Source organism: Acipenser ruthenus, chromosome 18 (assembly GCF_902713425.1).
Source record: "Acipenser ruthenus chromosome 18, fAciRut3.2 maternal haplotype, whole genome shotgun sequence".
NCBI lineage: Eukaryota > Metazoa > Chordata > Actinopteri > Acipenseriformes > Acipenseridae > Acipenser > Acipenser ruthenus.
In genome coordinates, this window is record NC_081206.1 from 460,001 (window position 1) to 487,411 (window position 27,411).

Consider the following 27,411-nt stretch of genomic DNA (forward strand, 5'->3'; position numbering starts at 1 on the left):
AATCCCAAGGTCTGGCTGCCTTTCAGTTTTCTGTACCGTCGAGTGAATAAGAATAAAACAAAAGGAAGGAAGGAAGGAAGGAAGGAAGGAAGGTGCCGTCACAGTTCCTGTTCTGTATGGGAACGCAGGGAGACCCCACCATGAACGCCTGTCTGGGACTTTAAACAGCTGCTGTGCCTTGCCGTCCCCCGCTGAGCCCCAGGGGAGCGCGCTGTGTTTGGAGCACAGGCCCTGGGCCAGGCCTTTCCCTTCTGGGACATTGTATTCTGTTTTTATTGCCTATTTCTAGACACACAGATTTTTCAGCTCAAGCTAAAGAGTCACAAAAAAAGGTATATTAGTAATGGAGAAAGAAAACAAACAGACTCTCCAGAGTCTGTCGTACTGACAGACCGTGACTTTTCTAGCTTCTCCAAAGAAACCCTGATATTGTTGGATTTTTTTGTTGGACTGCTTTTAGATTTGTGTGGCGCAGAACTAACTTAGTTATTGTGCTTGAGTTTGTAATTATGGGTAAATGATGGCTAACCTTCAAAACTATGTTCATTCTGCTACGCAGGGAAATAGATGTGCAACGTTCAGGCTTAAAGGGAGAGTCAAAGATCAGATGTTTTAATATGAAACACCACAATGGAAATGTTCAGTATGATGAGATCTGGAAACAGAAGCTCAATCCCAAAACAAGTGCTTGACCAGCTGAGCCAGTGTGTTATTGTATTAGTTAGAATGCGTGTCATAGGGCACACATGCACAGATAATGCTCTATGGGGTAGAAATCACAATCCCTCAGCTTTATTTTATTTTATGGTATTTAATTTCCTTATCCATAATTTCATAAACAAAAATGTTTTAAGGAAAAAAATATGTCAAAAGTGCATTGTTTTATTTCCACTAATCTGTTCTATAGGATAACATAACTGACAGCCTGGCTATAGATTGTCATAAGATCATCGCTTTAAACAGATCTGTAAACTAAAGTGTCACTGGCAGTAAGGAAAACAGCTGCTTTCCCTGGCTGTTTTATTGCTTGGGTCGCACCTTTAAAAGCCTTATACCTGAATCTAGGGATGGCGTTCCGTGCATTGAACTTTATTAAGAGTCTTCATGTGCACAGGAGGAAAGACCATGACTATATATAAATACACTGCCCCCCAGCAGGACATACCAAGAAACTTTAGCTCCTTTCCCATCTGGCTTATTGACTTATCCCATATGGTTTTGATTGGGACTCAGAGCAGTGGGGATGCTTGTCAAGGCTCAAGTGTGGGGGCTCAGTGACCTTGCCGCCCCCCCTGAGAGAAGAAGACAAGAATAATAGATACAAACAGACTCCTCTTTCATGGGGATCCTGTCGCTGCAGGAGCATCGACTCCACAAAGAACTACACGCCTCCCCTAGCGTTGCAAACAAGAATAATAGATACAAACAGACTCCTCTTTCATGGGGATCCTGTCGCTGCAGGAGCATCGACTCCACAAAGAACTACACGCCTCCCCTAGCGTTGCAAACAAGAATAATAGATACAAACAGACTCCTCTTTCATGGGGATCCTGTCGCTGCAGGAGCATCGACTCCACAAAGAACTACACGCCTCCCCTAGCGTTGCAAACAAGAATAATAGATACAAACAGACTCCTCTTTCATGGGGATCCTGTCGCTGCAGGAGCATCGACTCCACAAAGAACTACACGCCTCCCCTAGCGTTGCAAACAAGAATAATAGATACAAACAGACTCCTCTTTCATGGGGATCCTGTCGCTGCAGGAGCATCGACTCCACAAAGAACTACACGCCTCCCCTAGCGTTGCAAACAAGAATAATAGATACAAACAGACTCCTCTTTCATGGGGATCCTGTCGCTGCAGGAGCATCGACTCCACAAAGAACTACACGCCTCCCCTAGCGTTGCAAACAAGAATAATAGATACAAACAGACTCCTCTTTCATGGGGATCCTGTCGCTGCAGGAGCATCGACTCCACAAAGAACTACACGCCTCCCCTAGCGTTGCAAACAAGAATAATAGATACAAACAGACTCCTCTTTCATGGGGATCCTGTCGCTGCAGGAGCATCGACTCCACAAAGAACTACACGCCTCCCCTAGCGTTGCAAACAAGAATAATAGATACAAACAGACTCCTCTTTCATGGGGATCCTGTCGCTGCAGGAGCATCGACTCCACAAAGAACTACACGCCTCCCCTAGCGTTGCAGACAAGAATAATAGATACAAACAGACTCCTCTTTCATGGGGATCCTGTCGCTGCAGGAGCATCGACTCCACAAAGAACTACACGCCTCCCCTAGCGTTGCAGACAAGAATAATAGATACAAACAGACTCCTCTTTCATGGGGATCCTGTCGCTGCAGGAGCATCGACTCCACAAAGAACTACACGCCTCCCCTAGCGTTGCAAACAAGAATAATAGATACAAACAGACTCCTCTTTCATGGGGATCCTGTCGCTGCAGGAGCATCGACTCCACAAAGAACTACACGCCTCCCCTAGCGTTGCAAACAAGAATAATAGATACAAACAGACTCCTCTTTCATGGGGATCCTGTCGCTGCAGGAGCATCGACTCCACAAAGAACTACACGCCTCCCCTAGCGTTGCAAACAAGAATAATAGATACAAACAGACTCCTCTTTCATGGGGATCCTGTCGCTGCAGGAGCATCGACTCCACAAAGAACTACACGCCTCCCCTAGCGTTGCAAACAAGAATAATAGATACAAACAGACTCCTCTTTCATGGGGATCCTGTCGCTGCAGGAGCATCGACTCCACAAAGAACTACACGCCTCCCCTAGCGTTGCAAACAAGAATAATAGATACAAACAGACTCCTCTTTCATGGGGATCCTGTCGCTGCAGGAGCATCGACTCCACAAAGAACTACACGCCTCCCCTAGCGTTGCAAACAAGAATAATAGATACAAACAGACTCCTCTTTCATGGGGATCCTGTCGCTGCAGGAGCATCGACTCCACAAAGAACTACACGCCTCCCCTAGCGTTGCAAACAAGAATAATAGATACAAACAGACTCCTCTTTCATGGGGATCCTGTCGCTGCAGGAGCATCGACTCCACAAAGAACTACACGCCTCCCCTAGCGTTGCAAACAAGAATAATAGATACAAACAGACTCCTCTTTCATGGGGATCCTGTCGCTGCAGGAGCATCGACTCCACAAAGAACTACACGCCTCCCCTAGCGTTGCAAACAAGAATAATAGATACAAACAGACTCCTCTTTCATGGGGATCCTGTCGCTGCAGGAGCATCGACTCCACAAAGAACTACACGCCTCCCCTAGCGTTGCAAACAAGAATAATAGATACAAACAGACTCCTCTTTCATGGGGATCCTGTCGCTGCAGGAGCATCGACTCCACAAAGAACTACACGCCTCCCCTAGCGTTGCAAACAAGAATAATAGATACAAACAGACTCCTCTTTCATGGGGATCCTGTCGCTGCAGGAGCATCGACTCCACAAAGAACTACACGCCTCCCCTAGCGTTGCAAACAAGAATAATAGATACAAACAGACTCCTCTTTCATGGGGATCCTGTCGCTGCAGGAGCATCGACTCCACAAAGAACTACACGCCTCCCCTAGCGTTGCAAACAAGAATAATAGATACAAACAGACTCCTCTTTCATGGGGATCCTGTCGCTGCAGGAGCATCGACTCCACAAAGAACTACACGCCTCCCCTAGCGTTGCAAACAAGAATAATAGATACAAACAGACTCCTCTTTCATGGGGATCCTGTCGCTGCAGGAGCATCGACTCCACAAAGAACTACACGCCTCCCCTAGCGTTGCAAACAAGATGCTTTCACTTGAAGAGCCTTGCTTTTATTTATTCTGGTTACACCATTTTAATTCCAAAATGAATACATAAACAAACATATACTTACAGAAATATTGGATCAGCATTTTTACTGAGACACTGATCCGAATGGGAAGTGTTCAAGACAGCGTCTCCTTTTATCATCCTTCACTTGTGTATGAAAAGCAGTACTTTTAGCCCTGGTTATTGCAGTGCTCAGGAGCAGGGCTAGGGTTATCAGAACAGAGTGCACCCTCCCTTTCATACCTGTTCAAGCCCTCTGGAAACACAACTGCAGATCTATTACAACCATCTGGAAACGATTAGGAAAATGAAGCAGAATGCCAGCGGTGGGGATTCATTTCCTGTGATCTTATTAAAGTATGGAAAACAAAAGAAAATATTCCCTGAGCTCTCAACCCCCTGCCAGCAGCAGCATTACCTTCATTATGAGCCATTTAAACTGACACATTGAATTTGACATGATTGTGGAAACATAAAAAAATGATTAAAAGTGAAACCAAGGAGCTCTCAATAAATCAGCCAGGTAGGTCTCAGGAAACAGGACTAATAGGAATGAAGAGACTAACACACAGTCCATCTCAGGAAACAGGACTAATAGGAATGAAGAGACTAACACACAGTCCATCTCAGGAAACAGGACTAATAGGAATGAAGAGACTAACACACGGTCCATCTCAGGAAACAGGACTAATAGGAATGAAGAGACTAAGACACGGTCCATCTCAGGAAACAGGTCTAATAGGAATGAAGAGACTAACACACGGTCCATCTCAGGAAACAGGACTAATAGGAATGAAGAGACTAAGACACAGTCCATCTCAGGAGACAGGACTAATAGGAATGAAGAGACTAACACACAGTCCATCTCAGGAGACAGGACTAATAGGAATGAAGAGACTAACACACGGTCCATCTCAGGAAACAGGTCTAATAGGAATGAAGAAACTAACACACGGTCCATCTCAGGAGACAGGACTAATAGGAATGAAGAGTAACACACAGTCCATCTCAGGAAACAGGTCTAAGAGGAATGAAGAGACTAACACACAGTCCATCTCAGGAAACAGGACTAATAGGAATGAAGAGACTAACACACGGTCCATCTCAGGAAACAGGACTAATAGGAATGAAGAGACTAACACACGGTCCATCTCAGGAAACAGGACTAATAGGAATGAAGAGACTAACACATGGTCCATCTCAGGAGACAGGACTAATAGGAATGGAGAGACTAACACACAGTCCATCTCAGGAAACAGGACTAATAGGAATGAAGAGACTAACACACAGTCCATCTCAGGAAACAGGACTAATAGGAATGAAGGGACTAACACACGGTCCATCTCAGGAGACAGGACTAATTAGAGATCAGTCCTGCCAGCCTCCCCACTTTCTGCACAGGCGGGTTCTCAAACAGCTTCCTATTGCCATTCAAACATGAACATAACATCTCATGAAATGGGAAATGTCAATAACCATATCTGGAAGCAATTTAACAGCACATCACAGTCTCTGTCAGCTCTCACTCTGGGTCATTACTCATGTGTGATCTGGAAATGTTTTCAGTTATAGCAAATTGACAAGAAAATGGAAATGTGTAAAAGCGAAGCTCTCAGGTTCAATGAGCATGTCTGGTGGAGCCTCAGCAATACGTTCTTTTGCTGTGTGTTACTTCTTCTGTCTGCTTATGTCTCACCAATAGTAAAGGTTCTTTTTATTTAAAACATTTTTTAAAAAAATACAGTAACTTGCAGTATAATTCTGCACACAACCACAGATACAGCACATATTTTTATCTGTTTTAAAAACCGAAACACAATACTCTGTACTAGAGACTGTTGGCACGTAGAGCACCAGGATATTTGTGGAAACAGGATTTCTAGAAATAGTGGAGAGGGGATTAAAATCGTTGGAGGGCTGTCAAGTGAAGAGAAGTCACAGGAAGCTCTGTTTCCTCCCATGGAAACTGGAGGATTGAAGTGCTGAAGGCTTGGCATGACAGTGTAGAATCCCTTACTTCTGCAATAATTACTGCAGTCAATTATCCCAACATGCCTAACCCTAACCATATCCCTAACCCTAACCCTATTCTGTACTTACATACAGTATATGGTGAAAAAATATTTACACACTGAGTACATTGTAACGATGCATACTAACATTGTAATGATGTGTAAGCACACCTGTATTTACTAAGTAACTACTATGTAAAGACACAGTAATTAGAGACACTTTGTGTACAGTGTTACCGTTTGGGTATGGTCAGTGTTATTTGGTGAACTCGATACTGCCTCATTCCCTCGTCATTGATTTTCCACAATGAGGCTAGAGGGGTTGTGGGAATTTCCTTTTAGAATATAAACCACGAGTCAGGAAAAGAGTGCCGGTTACCATGGCGATCACCCCTCTGTCACCCGAAGTCACGTGACTGGGACCCCAGCGACTTTGAGTTTTTTTGCTCAAACATCAATAGTAACATCCGAGAAGAAGCCGGGTCTTAAAATACAAAGAAACAGCTCTGAAGCCTAAACAATGGTTTGAGAAGTCGAAATGTAAAATCACCTTGACAAAATGTTTTACCTGGACACGGAACCGGGCCATTCTGGCTTACTTTCACCTCTGGTCAGGTAATGAGCCCCTATTGAAAAGCCAGCCTGTATAAACTGTGCAATAACTGTGAAGACCAGCAAGCCAGCAGCATTGAACCCGGATACGTTTCAGCCTCGCTGCTTCATTCCTGCCTGTGATAGCAATTGCTTGTATCCACTTAGCATCACTTGCACTTTAAGTACTGAGAGGTACTAGAGCACACAGGCATCTGTTTTTACTTAAGTGTAATGATAAAGATCTTTATATATATATATATATATATGTGTGTGTGTGTGTGTGTGTGTGTGTGTGTTCCCAAGTTCTCATTTTGTGCATGTTCCATGTCCAAAAGCAGGAACTCCGGGTCAATTGACTAGTCAAGGAAGTCAGAGTCTTCAGGGAACTAACATTTATACTATGGTAGTTCGTTTGGAATAATGGTTTTCACAATCCTTTAATAATTCACCATTTCCTAGCATTCTGTTTTCTGCAAAGTCATATGAAACAAACAAACAAACCAAACCCCAGCCCCAACGGTTAACTGTAACAGTGTCCTAATTCCAGTATATAGAGTACAAAGTCCTACTGCACTCCGGTTCATTGGAAACATAAAACGAAAAACCCAAAGAATGTGTTTATTTACATGCATTTAAATGGTGCACAACAGGAAGTGCTAATAGAGCAAGAAATATACATTTTAAAAAAAGGGCTTGTTTATTTATTATGTGTTTGTCATTTTATTCTTTGTGCATTAGCAAAAACAATACAAAAATCCTACTAATACTAATGCATGTGGAAACAGTTACCGGGGTAAGAAATAGCACATTACACTTCAGACGGGTGCCGCTGCGTGGGTTCCACATGGTTCAGGTTTTCCATTGATGTGAACAAATAATTAACAGGGGCTTCAGTGTTTCGAAACACAGCCTTGGGAGAGGAATATCTGTGACTGCTAGACGAGTGGACATGCTGCCCTTTGCTTGCAGTCTGGTCTGCTGTTCACATAATCTGAACATGATAACAGGGTCTTGTTTAAGTTGCACAAGAGCTGTCTAGCTCCTGGGAATGAGGGCCTTTCTTGTTTTATGCTCTACCAGGTTAAGTGTAACTTCTCTTCAGAGCTGGTATCCTGGAGTTGAAATGTTTATTTTTGAATGATTAGCACAGCAGAAATGTAACCAGGTCACCTTACTCATATTCCAAATGCAAACAAAACTCCAGGACAAAACAGTGGGTCTCCCTAAAACGCCTTCCCCTAATATTTGAATTATCTACGGGAGTGCGTCGAACTGACATGCAAGTACTTAAGAGGGCACGGCCTCAAAGAATAAACATGTTGCTTGAAGAGCTGAGGATCCGGGCCATGTGGGATCTGGGGATCTAAATATAGAAAACCCCCTCTCTGCTGATCAGACTCCTATCATGGCAATCAATGGTAACCCAGTACCTTTTAACAGGGTCAGTTATGTAGGAATTTATTGTGTTGGCTTTGGAGCCAGACCCCCACTCTGAAGTTTCAGACATGCTTGCACAGAAAGGTTGTCCTGCTGTAATGCTGATTGTAGTAATGATTAGGATGTTTAGATCTGACTCACTTCAGATCAATCACATTGAGTCCTGAGTGAAACTCTAGGTTCTTATTGGGAATATTTGTAAGCATATTACTAACATTTTACCCCAATGCAAGATTTGGAATTTCTTTACAAAGAGGAAACAATGGATGCACGTCAATTATTTTTTGTGTGAGATCTCTGAGTGTAAATTAAAGTATTATTCTTTGTCTTCAGTTGGAGAACTACATCCAAGAGAATATCAAAACGGAGATGGTGCAGATCCAGGCGACTGCGGTGCAGAATCAGACAGCCACCATGCTGGAGATTGGCACAAACCTGCTGACAAGAACCGCAGAGCAGACACGCAAACTCACAGACGTGGAGGCACAGGTACCCTGCTGAGGAACCGGCTCACCACCACACACACACACTGACTCACACACACACACACACACACACACACACACTCACACACACACACTGACACACACACACTCACACACACACACACACACACACACACTCACACACGCACGCATGCACGCACGCACACACACACACACACATACACACATCTTATCTCTTGTTTGAAAAATATGAAAAATGTATAGATAAGGAGATTCCTGCAGCCAACATGCAGTGGGCCCTAATGGGTGATGCATCTTCAGAAACAAACCAATCTAGCAGATAATATTTCATCTTGGAGTTTAATAATATAAATATCTCCTGTTACACCAAGGTAATGTTCTTTATTGTGCATTCCACAATGCAGCTATTTTTCAGTAAGGAACCCCCCCTCCACACACACACACACACACACACACGTATCTGGTGTGTGTGGTCTGGCAGGAGGCTCCATTCCCAGGTCCTATCTGGTAACAGGTTGTTAAAGTCATAGTGATATCAGATCCTAATCACAGACTTCCTGACCCTTCTGTTTCATTTGGCTTATTCTAATCCTTCTGCCATGAAACACAATAAACCCTTTCAGTGCGAGCCTGCATTCTACAGCTCAGAGAATTTGAATTTCATTTCAAATGACTCGCTTTACATTTTATACTGTTCCTCGCACTGCAAATGTACGCAGTGCAATTAGGACAGACATGTTTATGATTCCACACATGTATGTACAGTGTGCTGTTTGCGTTACATTCAGGAGAACATTTTCCAGATGAGACGATGATGTTTCTTCAGGTCAGTCCAAGGAAACACTGCATGTAATTAACACTAAAAAGCAGAGCCATGGGGTTGGCAAAAAACATCCAGTAACAGGTCTCAAGAAAAGCTAAGGAAGTGTGGTGTATTTTCTTCGGAATCAGTCTGCTTGGCAACTTTCTTCCAAACGTCAGCTGGACCAAGAGTTCAAAACCACTTCATCCATAGCTTCAGAACAGTCCTTGAAAAATGAAAAAGCCAAGAAGAGTGCCTGCATCATAAAGCTTTTCATTATATTGATCACATATATATATATATATAACTGGCAACATGTTTCATGTTGTAATTAATCACATTGTTGCATTGCAACGACACAGCCATGTGTGTAATTCCTACTTTACTGCAGTGTAATTCCATACACTTCATGTGAAGCGCTGATCGATGTTCTCGTGTTTGTAATGTTGCGTCTCTTCAGGAGCCTCACCAGTGGGACAGCTGAATCTAATTAAAATCATTGTGAGATGAATTCCAACCTTCTCTTAGCAGGCCTGTTGTTTTATTGTCCTTGTTTCTCTTTTACTTCTTATTTTCTTTTCTCTCTTGGCTTCATTGGGGACTGGCGGCTCATCTTTAGGGTTTGTATGCACTGCACAGCAGCACTGATTAAACACTAACCAACAGCACTGTTTTCCGGGTGTTTTCTCTCTTGAGACAAGGGAAGTCCTGCTTGAAGTTTGGATATTATCTGGCACATTCAGCCTCCCAAGTAAAACAAATAAATAAACACACTACAATAAAAGCAATTTCAAACATCCAGTTTATTATAGCAACTTAATCCCTCTGTTTACGCTGTTGGAATTCCGCTGTCCTGGGATAACCAGCAGGCGGATGCATCGTCCATCCGGGTCCATTGCATTGCTGGATCAGTCCACTACCCTGCAATAACCAGCAGGCGGATGCATCGTCCATCCGGGTCCATTGCATTGCTGGATCAGTCCACAACCCTGCGATAACCAGCAGGCGGATGCATCGTCCATCCGGGTCCATTGCATTGCTGGATCAGTCCACAACCCTGCGATAACCAGCAGGCAGATGCATCGTCCATCCGGGTCCATTGCATTGCTGGATCAGTCCACAACCCTGCGATAACCAGCAGGAGGATGCATCATCCATCCGGGTCCATTGCATTGCTGGATCAGTCTCGGCAGCAGAGATCTTAGGGTCTCAAGTGCAGGACTTATCTGATGTCTCTATGTACCTCACCTAGGTTATGAACCAGACCTCCAGGATTGAAATCCAGCTGCTGGAGAACTCGCTGTCTACAAACAAACTGGAGAAACAACTTTTGATGCAGATCAATGATCTTTCTAGACTCCACGACAAAAACAGGTAAGAAGAAACAGCGACATCTGATTGTACTGGAACCTGAGCGCTTCAGCGTGCCACAGTGATGCTAAACTTTGTGTTAAAATGCGGACGCCTGCCCCTTTAAGAAACAAGTTACCACCCCATTCAACACTTCAATACAAAAATCATTCCGTTCTCAATAGCCATTGCAGCTGCACATTCATTCTGTGGTTTTGAAAAATGTTCTAAACCTAATTTAAACAGTTAAACATGTAATCGGATGTAAACCATTTGACTTTGACAGGTCATTAAAATAATGTAATCATTTCCCAGGTGCGTGATCATGTTATATTTTAATTCCTCTGATGCCTTCTCCTGTAAGTGTCACTGTCAGATCGGAATTGCTCTGTGACAGTTACACCAGATACTGTATGAATCCCTCTTCCCTAGGCTAGATTATATGCAAGCTGCCAGCGATGAAAGGAGGAACCCAGGGCTTAGTAACTGCACATGCCATTCACATTGGATATGTTAATGTCTTCGAGCCAAGAACAGCAAACTAAAGGATTTCACAACGTGTTCTCAGCTAGAAAGTTATACTCAACTTCTATCAAATCAAATTTAACTATTTACAAAATGTAACTCTCCACTGGCAGCTGACTGATGTTACAGTGTATGAATGCACAGCCCCAACGTGCTTCCCAGAGCTTCATGCAGTGAAATGCGCGACGCTGCTTGTGTGTTCTTTGCATGAAGTGCATGCTTTGTCGTGAAGGTTTCCAAAGTAGTTTTTTTTTTCCTGGACACAATCTACAGTGCATGTCCTGTAAAAAAATGAAAGCACCGTCTGATGCCCATTGAATGGAATTCCCTGCTTTAGAAAATAGAAAATAGAAATGCGTGATTAAACATTCCATGGGGGTGTAGGGAGGGGGGGAACGCGTGAATGTCTATCGCTGTACACCCCGTCTGGGTATAGCAAGGGTCAAGACTGGCACCTCGGTCACTGTTATCTGCCCGTACAATACCCCTTAAAACATGATTCATTTACTGATGAAATCACATGCCACAGGAAGAGCCCATTCAGACAGGTGGAGCAGTCTGAACGCTTATTAAAGTACCCACCCTGATTAGCACTGATCTAACGTGGTCTAACGTACCCAAGATATCATCCGGTACACCGAGGCTAGTGGGAATCGTGGGGCTGTGGAACCAGCCCAGAATGCCTTTTACAAACAGCTGTAATGACGGCTAAATGGTTTGTTAGGAAAATGCCATTTCTCTCATGAAACCTGGTCTGCAACAGACTCTCTTCCACCTTCCACCTGCTGCTTTCCTGCTGTCATCCGGAAACTAAGTGCTGAACCTAGCAAAGGGGATTCAAATCCAACTCACTATGCATGTTTTACAGCAACATATACACACACTCCCCTGACACTGCTTTCAGTATTGCACTGAGAGGTCTGGCAAGCATTCCACTCTGTCAAGATTAAACACATTGATAGAGCATTGCAATCCGTCTTTCCGAAGGCACAGTTTACAGCTGGGCTAAATCTCAATCTGTGTTAGTGCTATGAAGCACATGGGGGTACTAGACACAATGCAATGGGCCACTTCATCACTGGGAATTAAGTGCCATATGGGAGCCCTTTACAGCTTCCTGGATACCAGCAGATAGTCATCACTTAAGAAAGCCTGCAAGAAAAATTAAGAAAAAAAATATATCTGTAGGCTGTTGTGCCAGATTATTGCACCATTTAATTAGGGACATTGAGAAGCAATTATGGTCTGCAGAATAGCTGCTTTGTATTTATATGGTAGACCACTGAATATCTAAAACAGAGCTGCGGAAGCTGCAAAGTCCCTGCGCCACGCATCATGTTACAATAAAGCATCACGTTGAATTTCTTTTAGGTTTTGCTATTATGGAGGTGGTAGGATGACCATTAAAATAGACCCCAGTATCTGTTAACCGTCAGGAAAACAACATTCTAATTTCTTTGTGTTTGAAATCTTCAGCGTTTTGGAAAACAAAGTCTTGGAGATGGAGTCAAAACACCGGTCAGAACTGGATGGTATAAAAACAGAGAAGGAGAAGCTGGGGCAGCTTGTGGCTCGCCAGATGAACACCATCGAGGGCTTGGAGAAACAACTTCACTTCGCCAGCAACAACAACAGTGTCCTTCAGAAACAACAACTGCAGCTCATGGACTCGGTGCACGCCCTCGTCAGCCTGGTCTCGCAGGGGAGAGGTAAGGGAACAAGAAGTGACCATGTGAAAGCTTCTCAGCTCGCTCGGGGTCGCGCCCCCTTGGCACTCGCAGTGTGGTAATGAAGCCAGCTATGCAGCTGGCACTGTCTCCACAGTCACAGCGCAACCTGGTTTGAATAGCATTTGACACCAAAGAGCGGCACTGATTTGGCATTGAGCGAGGGTAAGATTTGTGTCCCTAATATTCAACAAACAAAACTACTTCATTTATTAAGAATGTTCGCAGCTTTAGGTGGGATTTGGAAGTGTTGGAAACGGTCCATCGTGCTGCCTTGTGGTCTCTGACAGATATTAATTAGGGTGCAAAACTGGACTCCTCAAAGGCAATCAGTGTCTGTAATTTGACTAGGCTTGGATGCACGTCACAGTTCCTGCAACTGTTCATGTTTGCAAACACACACACAAATTAAGGCTTGATGTACGGCTATCCTCATTTTCAAAATGAACCAACGTAGCTTCTGTAAACATGACGGGTGTACAAAATGTTGAAGAGTGACATGTTTCTTTAATTGGTGGGGATGGAAATATTTAATAAGCTCTGATAAGTGATGATAAATAGGACCATCTGGACAGCCTAATTCAACCATTGAACACAGAGACTTCAATACAAATGTCATGCAGCGGATTATAAACACATTTGCTTATTTATATACTTTACTCTCAAATGTTTGGTTTGGTTACACTTGTGTTTTTTTTGTCCATTCAAAGTATAAAATGTGTTTCGAACTTGGTCCCTAAGATTTGTGCTGCAATCCTAAACATTTGCTTTGGCATTGCTGGGTGAACAGCTCTAGAAGCAGAGATAAATACAGTGATATGGCATATTCAGAATACAAGCAGAACCTGACAGGGGACATCTAAACAAAGCCTACAGTCCCTTTGATTGCTTATCATCAAAAACCCTTTCCAATAAACATAACCCTTACTATTCCATGGGAGCTTTTATAACTAATGGCAAGGCTGTAGCCAGCTGTGAGGCAGCCAAGGCACGGGCCTCGGTTAGAATCATGCTAATCATTATTTTATTAATGATTTTATTATCTGTTTTAAACTCTCTTACAAGTTGCTTTGCTGCAAAATAAAATGCATTTTTAGATCCCTTGTTGTGCACATGCATTACTTCTCAAGTCCCACTGATATCTACAGCCTCTGTGCTCTTCACAATCTTAACTGTCATTGCAGACTACAGCAGCACCGCTCAGTTCACACCACCACGGGGGGGGTAGTGGTGCAGGGGCAAGTGTCTCTGGGATTGTTTATGGCTGACTACGGACCTTATTGAAACATCATGAAATATATGAACTGTGCAACAGGATGCAGGGGCTTTGCTACTTAATGCAATCGTTGTCAATGTATTCTTTACTTCTGACCAGTAGCTGACTAAATGCAGCCGGGGCAGAGATATGAACGGTAAGGAAGACTGTAGCAAATGAATGAGTGTCAATGTTACCTGACGCTCTCCTGCAGTTCACTTTGAACCTCAGTATCACCGCCCCACTCCCCAAACTCCCTTTAATAGCATCAGACCTGTTCTGTCACAGCCTGTGTGTAAAGTGACTTAGCAAATTCTACCCAGCTGGATTGCGTAGTGATTAGAGTGGTCAGCCCCAGGAAGCCCATGCTAATTATACATGTCTGAGAGGACAGAATGCTTCAGCCTCCCTGCTGCTCCACTCAGCCAGGGCTGGAGGGGATTGAATGACTTCCAGATTACTAAAACCTGAAGCGCAGCTCAGCAATACTGGACACCTTGGCAGGCGGTGTGGCTCTCAGAGAGCCAGGGACTGTAGTGGCATGGAGACTGCCCTGTGCCCTCTCACCTTCTGAGAGAGAACACTTCCTCCAGGTCAGGGCAGGCAGTGTGGGAACGCGTCCTCTGCCATTTCACATGCTGTGCCAGGGCTGCATTCACTCTTCAGTCTTCAGCCCTGCACCGAGCAACAAGCTGGCTTTGTTTCTGAGAACAAAATATACTAGAACCAAGTATATATGCATTGTGTTTTGTATCAGCCAGTGTGTTTGCTATACTGTCTAGTTATACTTATTTAACTATATTTGCTGTAATGTGTAGTTTATCGTGCTGGACGATGCAAACTGATTTCCACCCTCTCCTCAAGGTCAAGACGTAACAACTTGTGGGGTGGATGTTTGTAATCGGACAGCACCCTGTACCCTATATAGATCATTACATCGTTAACGGTGTAGAAAATGACATCACAACCACATTAGTAGACCGTTGCATTGTTAACTCTGTAGAAAATGACATCACAAGTACATTAGTAGACCGCTGCATTGTTAATTATGTAGAAAATGACATCACAAGTACATTAATAGATTTAAATAGAAATAAGTGAGAGTAGTTACCATGTCATTAAAAGCCATTAAGTACCTCCACTGTTTGTTTTCAAACACACTTTCCCTTGACAAAGCTATGTTAAACACACCGAAACGCTGGGAAGCTGGCTCTATATATTCCAATTCATTAGTGATCATTTATGAATATTTGTGGAGTAATTGTACTCTGTCTACGTGAATTACTGTACCTTAATCAACACCCACCTGAATGCTGTGTAAATTGGGATCTTGAAAAGCTGCTCTTGTATTGAGCCTTGAGGGGATTAAAACTACATCACAGCTTCCCAAGAACAGGAAGGTCCTGGCTCAGTTCCAGCATTAGCACTGTCTGGTATCTGCTATCTAGAAAGACTGTAACACAGCCACACAGCAGCTGACAGCCTGCCTCCAATAAGCCCTCACCCCTGACATACTAACACTAACAGAAGCATCTTCACTGCTCAGCCCTGTCACCACACTGCCAGCCACACAGCTACCAGGTGAAGTGCACATACCTGAGCTCCCTGCTGTAATACAGCCACACAGATACCAGGTGGAGTGCACATACCTGAGCTCCCTGCTGTAATACAGCCACACAGATACCAGGTGGAGTGCACATACCTGAGCTCCCTGCTGTAATACAGCCACACAGCACACTTCAGATAGAGAAATAATTCTTCAGGGCTGGATTGTCTCAAATTCAAATTCAAAATGCATGCCAGTTAAGCAAGCTATGCAAACTAGCTTGAATTAGTTTTTAAAAAGGATCCCCATTGAATAAAAACAAGTGTGTTATATATTTAATCAAAGAGCCCGCATCACAGAATGAAAGTGCAGACCGCATTACAAATGCAAAAACATTGTTTCTCTTTGTTGCAGGATGGCCACTACTTTAATAAAAACCACCTGAGCTCAGCTTTGTTTATTTCACTCCAGAGAAATGGCTTCTTGTTTTAAGAGCCCCAGGGTGTACAGATTTGACTCTGAACTGGGTTTTAAACAGCTTGTATTTTTCAGCTCATGTTGTTCTGAAACCTTTCTGCAGCCAGAAAACAATTCTGAGACTGGCTGATTGGAGTCAACAAGGAACTGGGATCAGCTCCAAACCAGATGGGGAAATTGAGGCACAATCTGCAGCCAATGCCTGCTTTGTTTGTTTTTAAGTGAAAGGTTGTTTTTTTTTGGAGTTGTGAAGAATTGCTAACAGAGGCTTTCTCCTATTTTAATTGAAACCAGCGAATGCACATGTTCCATAAACCACTGCAATTAAATTAGCTTCCATATTCAATAATCAGAAAAGGTTTTTTTTTTTTTTTTTTATCAAAGATGCTTAATCCAGGATGCAATTTGCATTGTTTTTCTATAAAAGAACATCCGACTCTAATTCTAACAGTGATCGGATGGAAAGAAGCCTTTTGAAATCCCTTCTGTTTGCTCTTGCACAATCGTTTGCATTACTGGAAGCTCACTGTGGATCTTGCCAGAATTCCTTTCCTTTACATGATTTAGATGTTGATCTTGGGAAAACTGGAATGCGCCTTGTTTTGGAATTAGCACAATCTGAAGCACAGAGGAAAGATGATCTTGTCTAAATCAGCTCTAAAGGAAAGCACTCAGGGACAGACCCCACATGTAGACAGAATCTAATTAACAAGGTAATCAGCTGGGGAGAGAACTGAGGCCTGCTTTGAATGAAGTAAAACAGCTGACTGTGCTCTGTGTGTATAGAATAAGCTTTAGATTCAAATGTCCCCACCCCCAGACCCCTCGATAGTCATGCATGTGCCGCAGCGTGACAGAGAAACCCTTCAGCTTTGTTAAATATGCTTGTTATCAGGTGTGAGTGGAGTGTTCATCAAAGTGACAGTCCAGACAGTATTTAACAACAAAAGAAGCCACCCCTCTACCAGCGATGGTATCAGGAGGGGTTGGGGTGATACGTGTTGGCTCCATAGCGACAGCTCCTGGACGCTCACTCCTCTTCTATAAAACACAAACAACTCGCAACAAAACAACAGAGAGTATAGGCTCTGGCCATATGTTCCGTTTTCAGCGCAAGGGGGTTATACTCACGTAGCTGCGTCCCCTTTGTGCAGCTACGATGGCCAACTTCCTGTTTTCACCCACCGTCAAGTCGACATGTCTACGGGGAAGTGTAGTACCAACCTTACACAGCGCCCCTTCTGGTTGGGAGGGAGATTTGCAGCTTTGATTCTTTCTCTCTTTATCACAATGCTGATTTAATCAAGTAGTATCTTTGGGGTCAGCCCGTGAAAAGCGATTGATGTGTAACTAAGACTAGCCAAAAACGGGACTACTTTCCATAAATAGGGCTACTTTAGAGAAAAGGGTCTACTTTCCAGAAAAAGTGCTATTGAATCTCTTTGTTCCGCAGGGACGTTTTTAAACGGGAAATTGACTGTTTTTTATTATTATTCTGTGTGGTGCTGTACAGTATGTCTTGTATTACTGGCATTGTTTTACAGATCAGCTTAATCAGTCACAATCATTTTCAAACAAGGAAACAAGGGTTGATAGTTGCTATCCACATTTCCATATTAAGAATAATGTGAGAAATAACGTGAACCAGCTGTATGCCTGAAATGAAACACTTGCTTTCATGTAATCTGGCAGAGGCTAGTTCTGCAATCTCTCTAACACAGTGTCTTCCTAGATGGAATGTGAATCATTTTAAAAGACATTTAAATATTGTTTTTAAGGTTTGTTTATTATTATTATTATTATTATTATTATTATTATTATTATTATTATTATTATTATTATTCAAATGTTGCCAGCACATTACATCACATAGGAATTTACAAGATAGCTGTTTCAGTCGAATTTATTTACAGCAGTATGTTTCAGTTGAAGACTTTCTGCTAGATCTAAAATTCTAGAGGTTGTGGATTTTAATATCAAGTGACTAGAAAGCTGCATGTGTGGCACAGTCCTGTTACACTCTAACAATCACCCGAGGATAAGACATCTGAGGCCAGTTTGTGGTGAAATGCACTTGTGTTTATGATTGCGTGGACCTTGAAGAAAGAACATTCTGTGAAAGAGTTCCTTGAGGTTATGTTTTATTTTCTCGTTTATTTTTGCCCGGATTGCATTTCTAGTAATCACTCAAGACACTTTCATATACAAAGTTTACAGCAATAACAAAGCATTCCCCAGGGCTTCAGCTCTGCAGGGAGTGTCCATTTCCTATACCAGGCTGTTCTGCTGTGTGTCAGTATGCCTCACTACCAGCTATTGTATATACATTGCATCCAGAACAGAAAAGCAGGAAAGCTGTGTGACCCTACACAATACAGCTCGGGATCTGTGCTTTGGGCATGGTGATGCTTTCATGGTTGATGCTTCAGCACTGTTTAATCTAAGATTAAACTCTTCAACAGAGCTCAGTATTGCATGCTGTAGTATATATGCTTCGTATTTAATCATGCATCACTCCTAGTGTGTATAACTCAATTCCAGCAAGAAGAGTCCATCTGGGGACGTTCCAATCCCATTGGTGATCAGTAGGGACAGTGGACTTCTGCTTTCCCTGCTCATGGAACTCCTAATAAATCCCATTGGTGATCAGTAGGGACAGTGGACTTCTGCTTTCCCTGCTCATGGAACTCCTAATAAATCCCATTGGTGGTCAGTAGGGACAGTGGACTCCTGCTTTCGCTGCTCATTGAAATTCTCTTTTAACCTCACCCAGTATTTCCGAAGAAGGATGAGAGGACTTTCCGAGACTGTGCAGAGGCCTATAAAGCTGGCCTCAACGTCAGTGGGGTCTATACGGTACGGATCAGCAATGCCACTGAGCCAACCAAGGTGAGTTGAATGAAACCAGTCAAGCAGTCAGAACTATTCAATCTTACACTGTCCCTTCACGCAGAGCCTGGCTGCTTCATTTATAATAAGATAGGAATGGAGATATTTTGGAAAGACGATGTATACAATCTGATTCAACAGCAGGGTATTAAACCTCACCAATCTGAATCGCTGCCCTCTCGTTTTCCTCCTCCTCCTCCTCTCCTCCACCTCATCCCCTCCTCCGCCTGGATTTGTAATGAAGCCGTTGGGCGGGTCAACACTGCACCCCAAACCTGTGTTAACGAATATTTTCATCAACTCCGTTCCTGTCTGAGATCTCTTAAGATTCTTAAAGCTAGCCTCCGAATTATTAAACAGGGCAGAATATGTGTGATCTTGCAGGTTTTCTGTGACATGGACACCAGTGGCGGGGGGTGGACTGTGTTTCAACGCAGAGTCAACGGCAGTGTGGATTTTCAGCGCACCTGGAGAGAATATAAAGGGGTAAATACCAGCTTTATACCAGTGAGTTATCTGTGTGAAATGTGAGCACCTGTGTGTCAGAAGCCTCCAGTACCACAAGCCCACCAGAGTATGTTCTTAATAACCAGCGGTACAAGCCATCGGCAATTATTTTATTTGATAATATTCTGTTTTCCAAATTGAGATCCAGCTTAATAGCAGTTAGGAAATTACAGTTCAGCTTTAAGTCAAATTTAAGTTGACAAAGGTCACTTTAATACTCTGTATCGCAATGATGTTTTACCAATGAAGTCCCTCAATGATACACAATGCAGGTTATTAACATAAACAATAAGTTTATTTTTTAATAAGAAGTCCCAGGACACTTTACCCGTCCACGATACCGGGCCATGGGGACATCAATATAACCAGATACACTCACAGCACTGTGGATCCCATGGATTTGAGTGTGCAGTGAATAACCAGATACACTCACAGCACTGTGGATCCCATGGATTTGAGTGTGCAGTGAATAACCAGATACACTCACAGCACTGTGGATCCCATGGATTTGAGTGTGCAGTGAATAACCAGATACACTCACAGCACTGTGGATCCCATGGATTTGAGTGTTCAGTGAATAACCAGATACACTCACAGCACTGTGGATCCCATGGATTTGAGTGTGCAGTGAATAACCAGATACACTCACAGCACTGTGGATCCCATGGATTTGAGTGTGCAGTGAATAACCAGATACACTCACAGCACTGTGGATCCCATGGATTTGAGTGTGCAGTGAATAACCAGATACACTCACAGCACTGTGGATCCCATGGATTTGGGTGTGCAATGAAAACGAGGCTCATACTTATTTTTATTTTTTTTTTAATTATTAATCCTCATGAAAGCATGCGATGGTATGAGGCGTACTGCATGTCAGAACACTTTGCTGTGAGTATTTACAGAAGAAGATGTAAGAAAGTATATAAATACGTACTTGATAGGGTTCATGAGGCTCCTGGGAAAATGAAAACGATCTGGTTATTCTAAGAGCAGCTGCTGTGAACGTAGGAAATGCTTGAAATATTGCTGCTGTGCGAATCTGTGAAGCCAGAAATGCATTCTGTGTGAATATGCAGCCTCTGCTTTGCATCGCCTCCCACATGTCTGTAGAGCAAGCGTCAGTCCATCGTTAACCTGTCAATCTGGGGCTGACATCACTGTCAATGTTAGGCAATCATCTTCCTTTATTTCTTGCAGGGTTTTGGCGATCCCTCCGGTGAATACTGGCTAGGAAATGAGGCTGTCTATCTGCTCACCAGCCAAGCCTCGTATTCATTGAGGATCGAGCTGAAGGACTGGGAGGGAAACCATCCCTACTCGCAGTACGAGAGGTTTCAGCTTGGGAGTGAGAAGCAGCACTACAGGTACTGAACTACCTGGCAAGGTCGCCCACGGGGAAACCAGCTTCAAATATACAGTGTGGCTTCTACAAAGGTGTGAATGTGACCTTGTTCTGCTGAAATGTGAGATGCAACGCCTGGCAAATGCTTTCATGAGCCTCTTTGACATGCTCTGCGTGTACTTGTCATATGCTGTACAGTCACAATATGATCTCCACTAGATCTTCAAACCAGGACCAGGCCTTTAATAAATCCTATTCAAATCAGCATGCTCACACCAGCCCAAAGTCCTTTCTTCTTGGCTCTGAAGTACCCTATTGTTCTTCATGTTATCTATATGAGAAACAGCTGTTTCAGAGTTAACTGCGGGGTGAGTTCAATAGAAAGGGACAGACAGATATATTAGCATTATTACTCATATGATAAATACTTCACAGTGAGGTTCACTGTAGTTTCACATCATGCTTGATAATTGCTCAGTTACAAGTCCGCTCTCCCTGAACGCATTTATCAGACAGATGTAGAAACAGCAAGAGACTGGAAGTTGCTATTGTGGTAAAATGAAATAAATACAGAGAAAGTATCGGAGAGATTTTTTATGGGTTCCTCACTTTTTTTTTTCATTTATTTGTTTATTTCTTCCTAGGACCCCAAAGGAAGTTATTTAGAGATTATTTGTGGGTAACATTTTAATGTACTTTTTATTGGTTTATTTTACAATTTGCAGGTTTTCCACAATTGCTTTAATACTATATGTAAGTGTCCAGCAGATATGACACAAACATTGCAGATATTCTACATATTAAATTGGGTTATATTTAAATGCATAAGACGCATTAGCTGGTTTTGGTTTAAATTCCTGTCAATCCTTTGGCTACACAGTGGAAGCCACTGACTTAGTGAAATGACCAGGCATTTCTACAGACATTAAAACACTTTGTAATAGAGTGAGCTATTTATTACAAATCCAAGTCAGCTTTTCACCTTGTGGAACATGTCATTGGAATATTAAAATGACTGTTGCATGTCATAAATGAGGGGAATTGCAAACCATTTATTTGGATTCAATTACCGTCTTGAAAGAGATTTTTCAACCCTTGAGCTTTAGTCCATTTCCCCTCAGAATGTGCCTCTTAGGAAATGAGCAAGCTTTGTATACATATCTTCCAATAAATAAAGAAAGCAAAGCAGTTTATTTTTATACATGGGCAGTCAATGTGGGCAGTCCTGGCCTGCTGAAAAGAGCAAAGCAAATGTTATTCCTTCCGGATCGGGACCGCAAGGCCTTCAGGCAGAGCCGCACTCACACGAAGGCTTTCGAGTTCCTCGCTGCAGGAAACACGGCAGCGCTTTCACTCCAGAAACACAGCCTGTGTAATTGGAAACATCGGCGTTCTCTTCACTGCAAATGAGAAGAAACAATTACACAACTGCAGTCGCTATGTGCTCGCAACTTTTTCCACATCATCCTTTTGGCAGCCATGCACGGCAGACTTCGTGAGGGACTTCAGTTCCAAACATGTCTGAGAGATCAGATTCGCTCTTTTCTGCATGCATACCATGTGTGCACAAATGTGTTTGCACCTCAGGGGATGAATAAAGGAACCCTTAAACACTTTATTTGACAGTAAAAACACAGCTGATGACTTCCAAATGAAAAAGCAAAAGAAATGCCGCAGCTCAAACCCTTCCCTTCTGCACTTCCATTTCAGAGCCTTGTTTAGAAACGGACCATCTTGTCCATTTTTCCTGCAGTGTAAGTCATCAGCCCCTCACGAAAGAAGCCCTTTTAATCTGCTAAAAGCTGGCTGGGACGATCACCACTCAAATTGCCAGACGTTTCCAAAGGAATACTTGTTATTTCAAATAAATGCTGCTTTTCATGACAAAACCCTGCCATTAAACAAACACTGCAGCCACTGTGTGAATGATTTCCTTCTGCTTTCCCTGAAGCACACTGAGGATGGCATGTGGCACTTCACAGTCCCCTGGGCCTCAAAGTCCATATCAAGGAGACATTATGGTGCTTATGTAACATAGCACTCCCTCCAGAATTCATTCAATTAGATATATATATAAATTCAGTGAAGTCAGCAATAAAAGGAATGTATTCTTGTGGGGCTCCTGTGCTGTAAGCTGTATAAATCGTGCATGCATGCCCGTGTGTATCTATTGCTTTGTTTTGGATTGGTGGATGGTATTACTCTGAAGGTATTTAAGTGATAACCACAGAAGGAGATAGCAGTCTGACAACATGCTTTACCATTGGGTGCTGTCTTTACAATTGCATAACCATATAGCGGAAAACAAACACAATAGAAAAAAAACAGCTAACAAAGTGATGATAAAAGTATGTATAGCACCACACTATGTATTGTTAAACAGCCATCCAGACTATATATACAGCTGTGGCCAAAAGTTTTGCATCACCTAGAATTTTTGTGAGACATAATTAAATATACTGTATATATATATATATAGAACATAATTTAGATCTTTTATTTAACATCATTTAACGAAATTATCAAATTATATCGCAAAAGTGTACTGGAAGCCATAATAGTAGTACAGTAGCATTTCACATTAGATTTTGAAATGTCACATATTTCAAATGTTATTTTTTTGTTGTTGTTGTTCGGCATATGGAAAACTTCAAAGCGGTGTGTAATTCAATATGTTAACAAGATAACATTAATCAGCAGCTTTCATTCCATTTCATGAGTTAATTCTCCTGGGGGCTGCAGCGCTCCTGTCCGTCTCTGATCTGGCTGCACTGTAACAGAACCTGCGATGGCTGCTTTGTGTGTTTCAGGCTGTTTCTGAAGGGGTACAGTGGCACTCCCGGCCAGCAGAGCAGCCTCGTCATCCAGGGCACCAGCTTCAGCACCAGGGACTCCGACAACGACAACTGCCTCTGCAAGTGTGCGCTCATGTTAACAGGGGGTAAGATGCTTATTCTACTGCTGTAGATCACAAGAGACGCAAATAAGTTTATATGGGGAACTGCAGTGCTATGTAACAATTTAAAAGTGGGTAGGGATGATAGTAAAACTGACTTCTCATTAAACTGATAGTCTGCCAGTATCTGAGTGCATCCTGGTGGCAAACAATGACAGTGCAGAGGAAGACCTAAGAGAGCACTTAATATCTGAATATCTGTAGTCTGAAACAATCTTGTGAATGAATGAAAATCTGCATGTTGGGTGATGAGAACCAGTTCATATTCCTTGAGGAAACACGTTATACCAAACCTGCACTGTTTTCTGTTTGGTGTGTATTTTTTTTTATTGGAATAATTGCACATTAAATACATTTTAATGTACAATTAATTGCACATGAAATACATTCCCCTGGTGGTTCAGGGAATCATTTTAAATCCTGACTCCCCCGTCCGTCCCCACGTCCATCTTCGCCCCCTCTTACAGTACATTGAAATTCCAGAGTAAACCAGAGGTTAGATTGAGGCTGAAGGCTATTTGGCAGGCAAACTGCATGTTACTCACAGTACTTTCTGGAAATATAAATCCTCAAGGATTCTTGAGAAGGTAATCAGTGTGTCTGGATTATTTAAAACAAATCAAATTTTAAAGTCATGCATATCTTCTCTTTAATTGCACAACTAATGCAACTGACCTTGTGTCATCAGATGAATAGACTTTTATACAAATCCAGATATGATTGCTTCTGACTTCCCCTGGAGGACTGACTTGTCTGAATTTGAATTGAACTTGTCCTGCACAGCTGTCAGTCTATGAAGCTGCTTGCACTGTTTCCAGAATAACTGCTCATCAAAAAAAAAAAGAAAAAATCCAACCTCATCCAAACTAAACATCGATTGAGTAGAATAAAATATATAATTGCAGTGTAGTTCATTGGTGATCAAATTCAACGAGTAGGGGTTTCCTTTTCCTGGTCCGTGACCTCCATTCTGTCCTGTCATAATACAGACTGGAGAAGTGACTCCTGACACTTTCCTTCCTTGATTAACCGACACAGCAAGCACTAAATGTTAGATCATTGATCTAGACGATGATTAAGTGCAGCTTGTCTGCGGTGGAGGGTGTGAGTGGAGTTATTGTCAGCTCTTCAAAATCACTGTCACAGATTTTTGTCAGTCACTTTCGTACTGACAAAACCACTTTTCACCAAAACATTTTACAAACACATTTCTTTTTAGTTTTTCAGTTGACAGAGAGTGTCTCATATTTCCAAATCTCAGGGTGTTTAGATATTGAGTTGCAGTAACTTAAAAACACCAAAAACAAACAAAGCCTGGTCTTCAAATTTCAAGAATGAAATGCTTGCTGTTGACATGTTTTAACGGAGTAAGCTGGCTTTGAAAACTCTGCTTTGAAACGCTGGTAAATGACGTTGAGAGGAGTTCATATTTGAGGCAGGCGGATGCATAGTTACTCTCCTCTCCTTCTTCGCTTCCCAGGTTGGTGGTTCGATGCCTGCGGGCTCTCAAACCTGAATGGCATGTACTACCCTGCCGGGCACAACATCAGGAAACTAAACGGCATCAAGTGGCACCACTTCAGAGGCCCGAGCTACTCCCTGCGAGCAACCACCATGATGATCCGGCCCTCGGATTTCTGATTGCAGTCGTGAAGCTGGCACACATTGCAGCTGCTGTGCTCAACTCCATGTGCAGAGACTGGCATTGATTTCTGATTGCAGTCGTGAAGCTGGCACACATTGCAGCTGCTGTGCTCAACTCCATGTGCAGAGACTGGCATTGATCAGGGAGCAGCACCTCCAGCAGCAGGAGCTGCAAGAATGACTGCCTGAATGAACCAGTCAGCCTGCTCCCTTCAAAAAATACATGAATATCTCCCGCCACGGCCCATTAAGCCAGACCAAGCAGAGATCTGATTCATCACTGAAGTCATCAGTGAACAATATGCCTTCAGGACCTGGGGCTCGGGTGAAGGGTTTTTTGTTTAAAGCGTCATTTTTTTTTTTTTTGTGTGTGATGGAACAGAAAGCAGACCTGTTATACATTGCTCAAGGTTTGTCAGGGTAGCACCTCGTAAACCTTAATCAAGCAGTAAAACGTGTTTCAGCTGTCGACAGACTTGTGTTCTTCTGATCGCTGTGTGAATAATCCCAGACATGGCCACAGACTGTTTGCTTTTACTTGTGCTACTGACGATATATATATATATATATTGTAATAGATATGCATACAAGTTTTTATCATTGATATATTTTAGTTTATTTGCGACAGGGTTGACAATGCAAGTAGATATTCAGTGAGCACGCTGTTTTTTCCCTTCTTTTATTAATGTTCAGGATGTAAGCATGCTTTTTGGATTGCTGATCACTTAAAGGCATTAGCAGTGGCGGAGGTGCACAAGTCGCTCAAGTATGCAGGGTTATTTGTAATTTGCTCAAAATGAAATTCACTCCACATTATTGTTGTACAGCACACAAATCCACACACTCAATTAAGAATTCAGTATTTCTTTTTACTGATCTGTATTATTATTATTATTATTATTATTATTATTATTATTATTATTATTATTATTATTATTATTATTATTATTATTATTATCTTAATCGGTGCTTAAGATTTACTTCCAAGATTACATTGCATGATAAATGCTCATCTAATATGTAGTTAAACTGCATCGTTGTGTTCATAGTTTCTTTTTATAAATGTCTCATTAGGTACAGTGTTTATTGTAATGTACACAATCTTTGACATTAGTAACAGTAATGTTTTTTTTTTTTTTTTTTTCTCACTTAAAAATATAATAATTCCAAATGATGCCTGTGCATGAATGTCAGCATCACTGCTGTACGGTGCTGTAGTGACACATGTCATTTTCAAATGATTATTGAACTGGTGCTGCTGTGATAGTCTGAAGTGCTGGACTTGAATTCCCGATGGACGTCTTTGTGCTAGTTTTGTGATTTGGGTTTGGGGTGTTTCATTGAGGCAGGTTTGTACAGATTGCACTTTAGAACTGGAGCGAAAAGCCAGACTTCTTTGTGTTGTGAAATCTAATGAAGATTGAATGGAACTAAATGGAAACGACATTTTGAAATGAATGTTACATGCAATATAAAGTTCACGTGCAGTATAATCACAGCTTTCCATTCACTATGTTTCAGTTGTTGTTTTTTGTGTGTGATACCAGTTAAAGTCACTGTTTAAAATATATATCTTTTTTTCTTTCATTTCTTTGATACAATGTTGGTTCTGGTTAACCTTCACTCATGGGCTGCTCTGGGGTGCCGCTGTGAGGGTTCTTGTTTTAAACACTAATGTGTTGGTTCATCAACGCTGAAGCTTGGATCTGTGTGTTCTAAGAACTACCTGGAATACTGCCGGCCAAATCGCATTCTTCAAGTTAAACAGCATGACTTCTGAGCAAAGCAACGACTCTCTCCACATGCGTGTCTTTAATAATATAAACCCAAATGTAATGTTTTACTGTAAAACTATAAGGAACCTTTTTTCAACGTTATAATGTTGCTCCTTATTAATTACAATGTATTTTTTTAAAAGAAAAAAGTATTATAAATAAATAAACATGGTGTGGGTTTTTATGACGGTTTTTTATTTTTTTATTTTTGGTTCTTGTACGGCTGCTACACATTTGAGGGAAA

At 42.2% G+C, this 27,411-nt stretch overlaps 1 protein-coding gene across 2 annotated transcripts in view; it reads left to right on the forward strand.

Moving 5' to 3' along the window:
• The window catches only part of LOC117424481 (angiopoietin-1-like), a 36,589-nt gene extending 9,178 nt beyond the window's left edge, over positions 1–27,411 (forward strand). The window contains exons 2-9 of one of the 2 annotated variants that reach the window (XM_058990650.1): positions 8,236–8,391; positions 10,424–10,545; positions 12,523–12,755; positions 18,825–18,940; positions 19,325–19,426; positions 20,648–20,814; positions 23,603–23,733; positions 25,229–27,411. In XM_058990650.1, coding sequence (XP_058846633.1) covers positions 8,236–8,391; positions 10,424–10,545; positions 12,523–12,755; positions 18,825–18,940; positions 19,325–19,426; positions 20,648–20,814; positions 23,603–23,733; positions 25,229–25,389 — 1,188 coding nt within the window. In that variant the 3' untranslated portion in view covers positions 25,390–27,411. The remainder of the gene's footprint in view (positions 1–8,235; positions 8,392–10,423; positions 10,546–12,522; positions 12,756–18,824; positions 18,941–19,324; positions 19,427–20,647; positions 20,815–23,602; positions 23,734–25,228) is intronic. The other variant, XM_058990651.1, reaches the window with a different exon arrangement.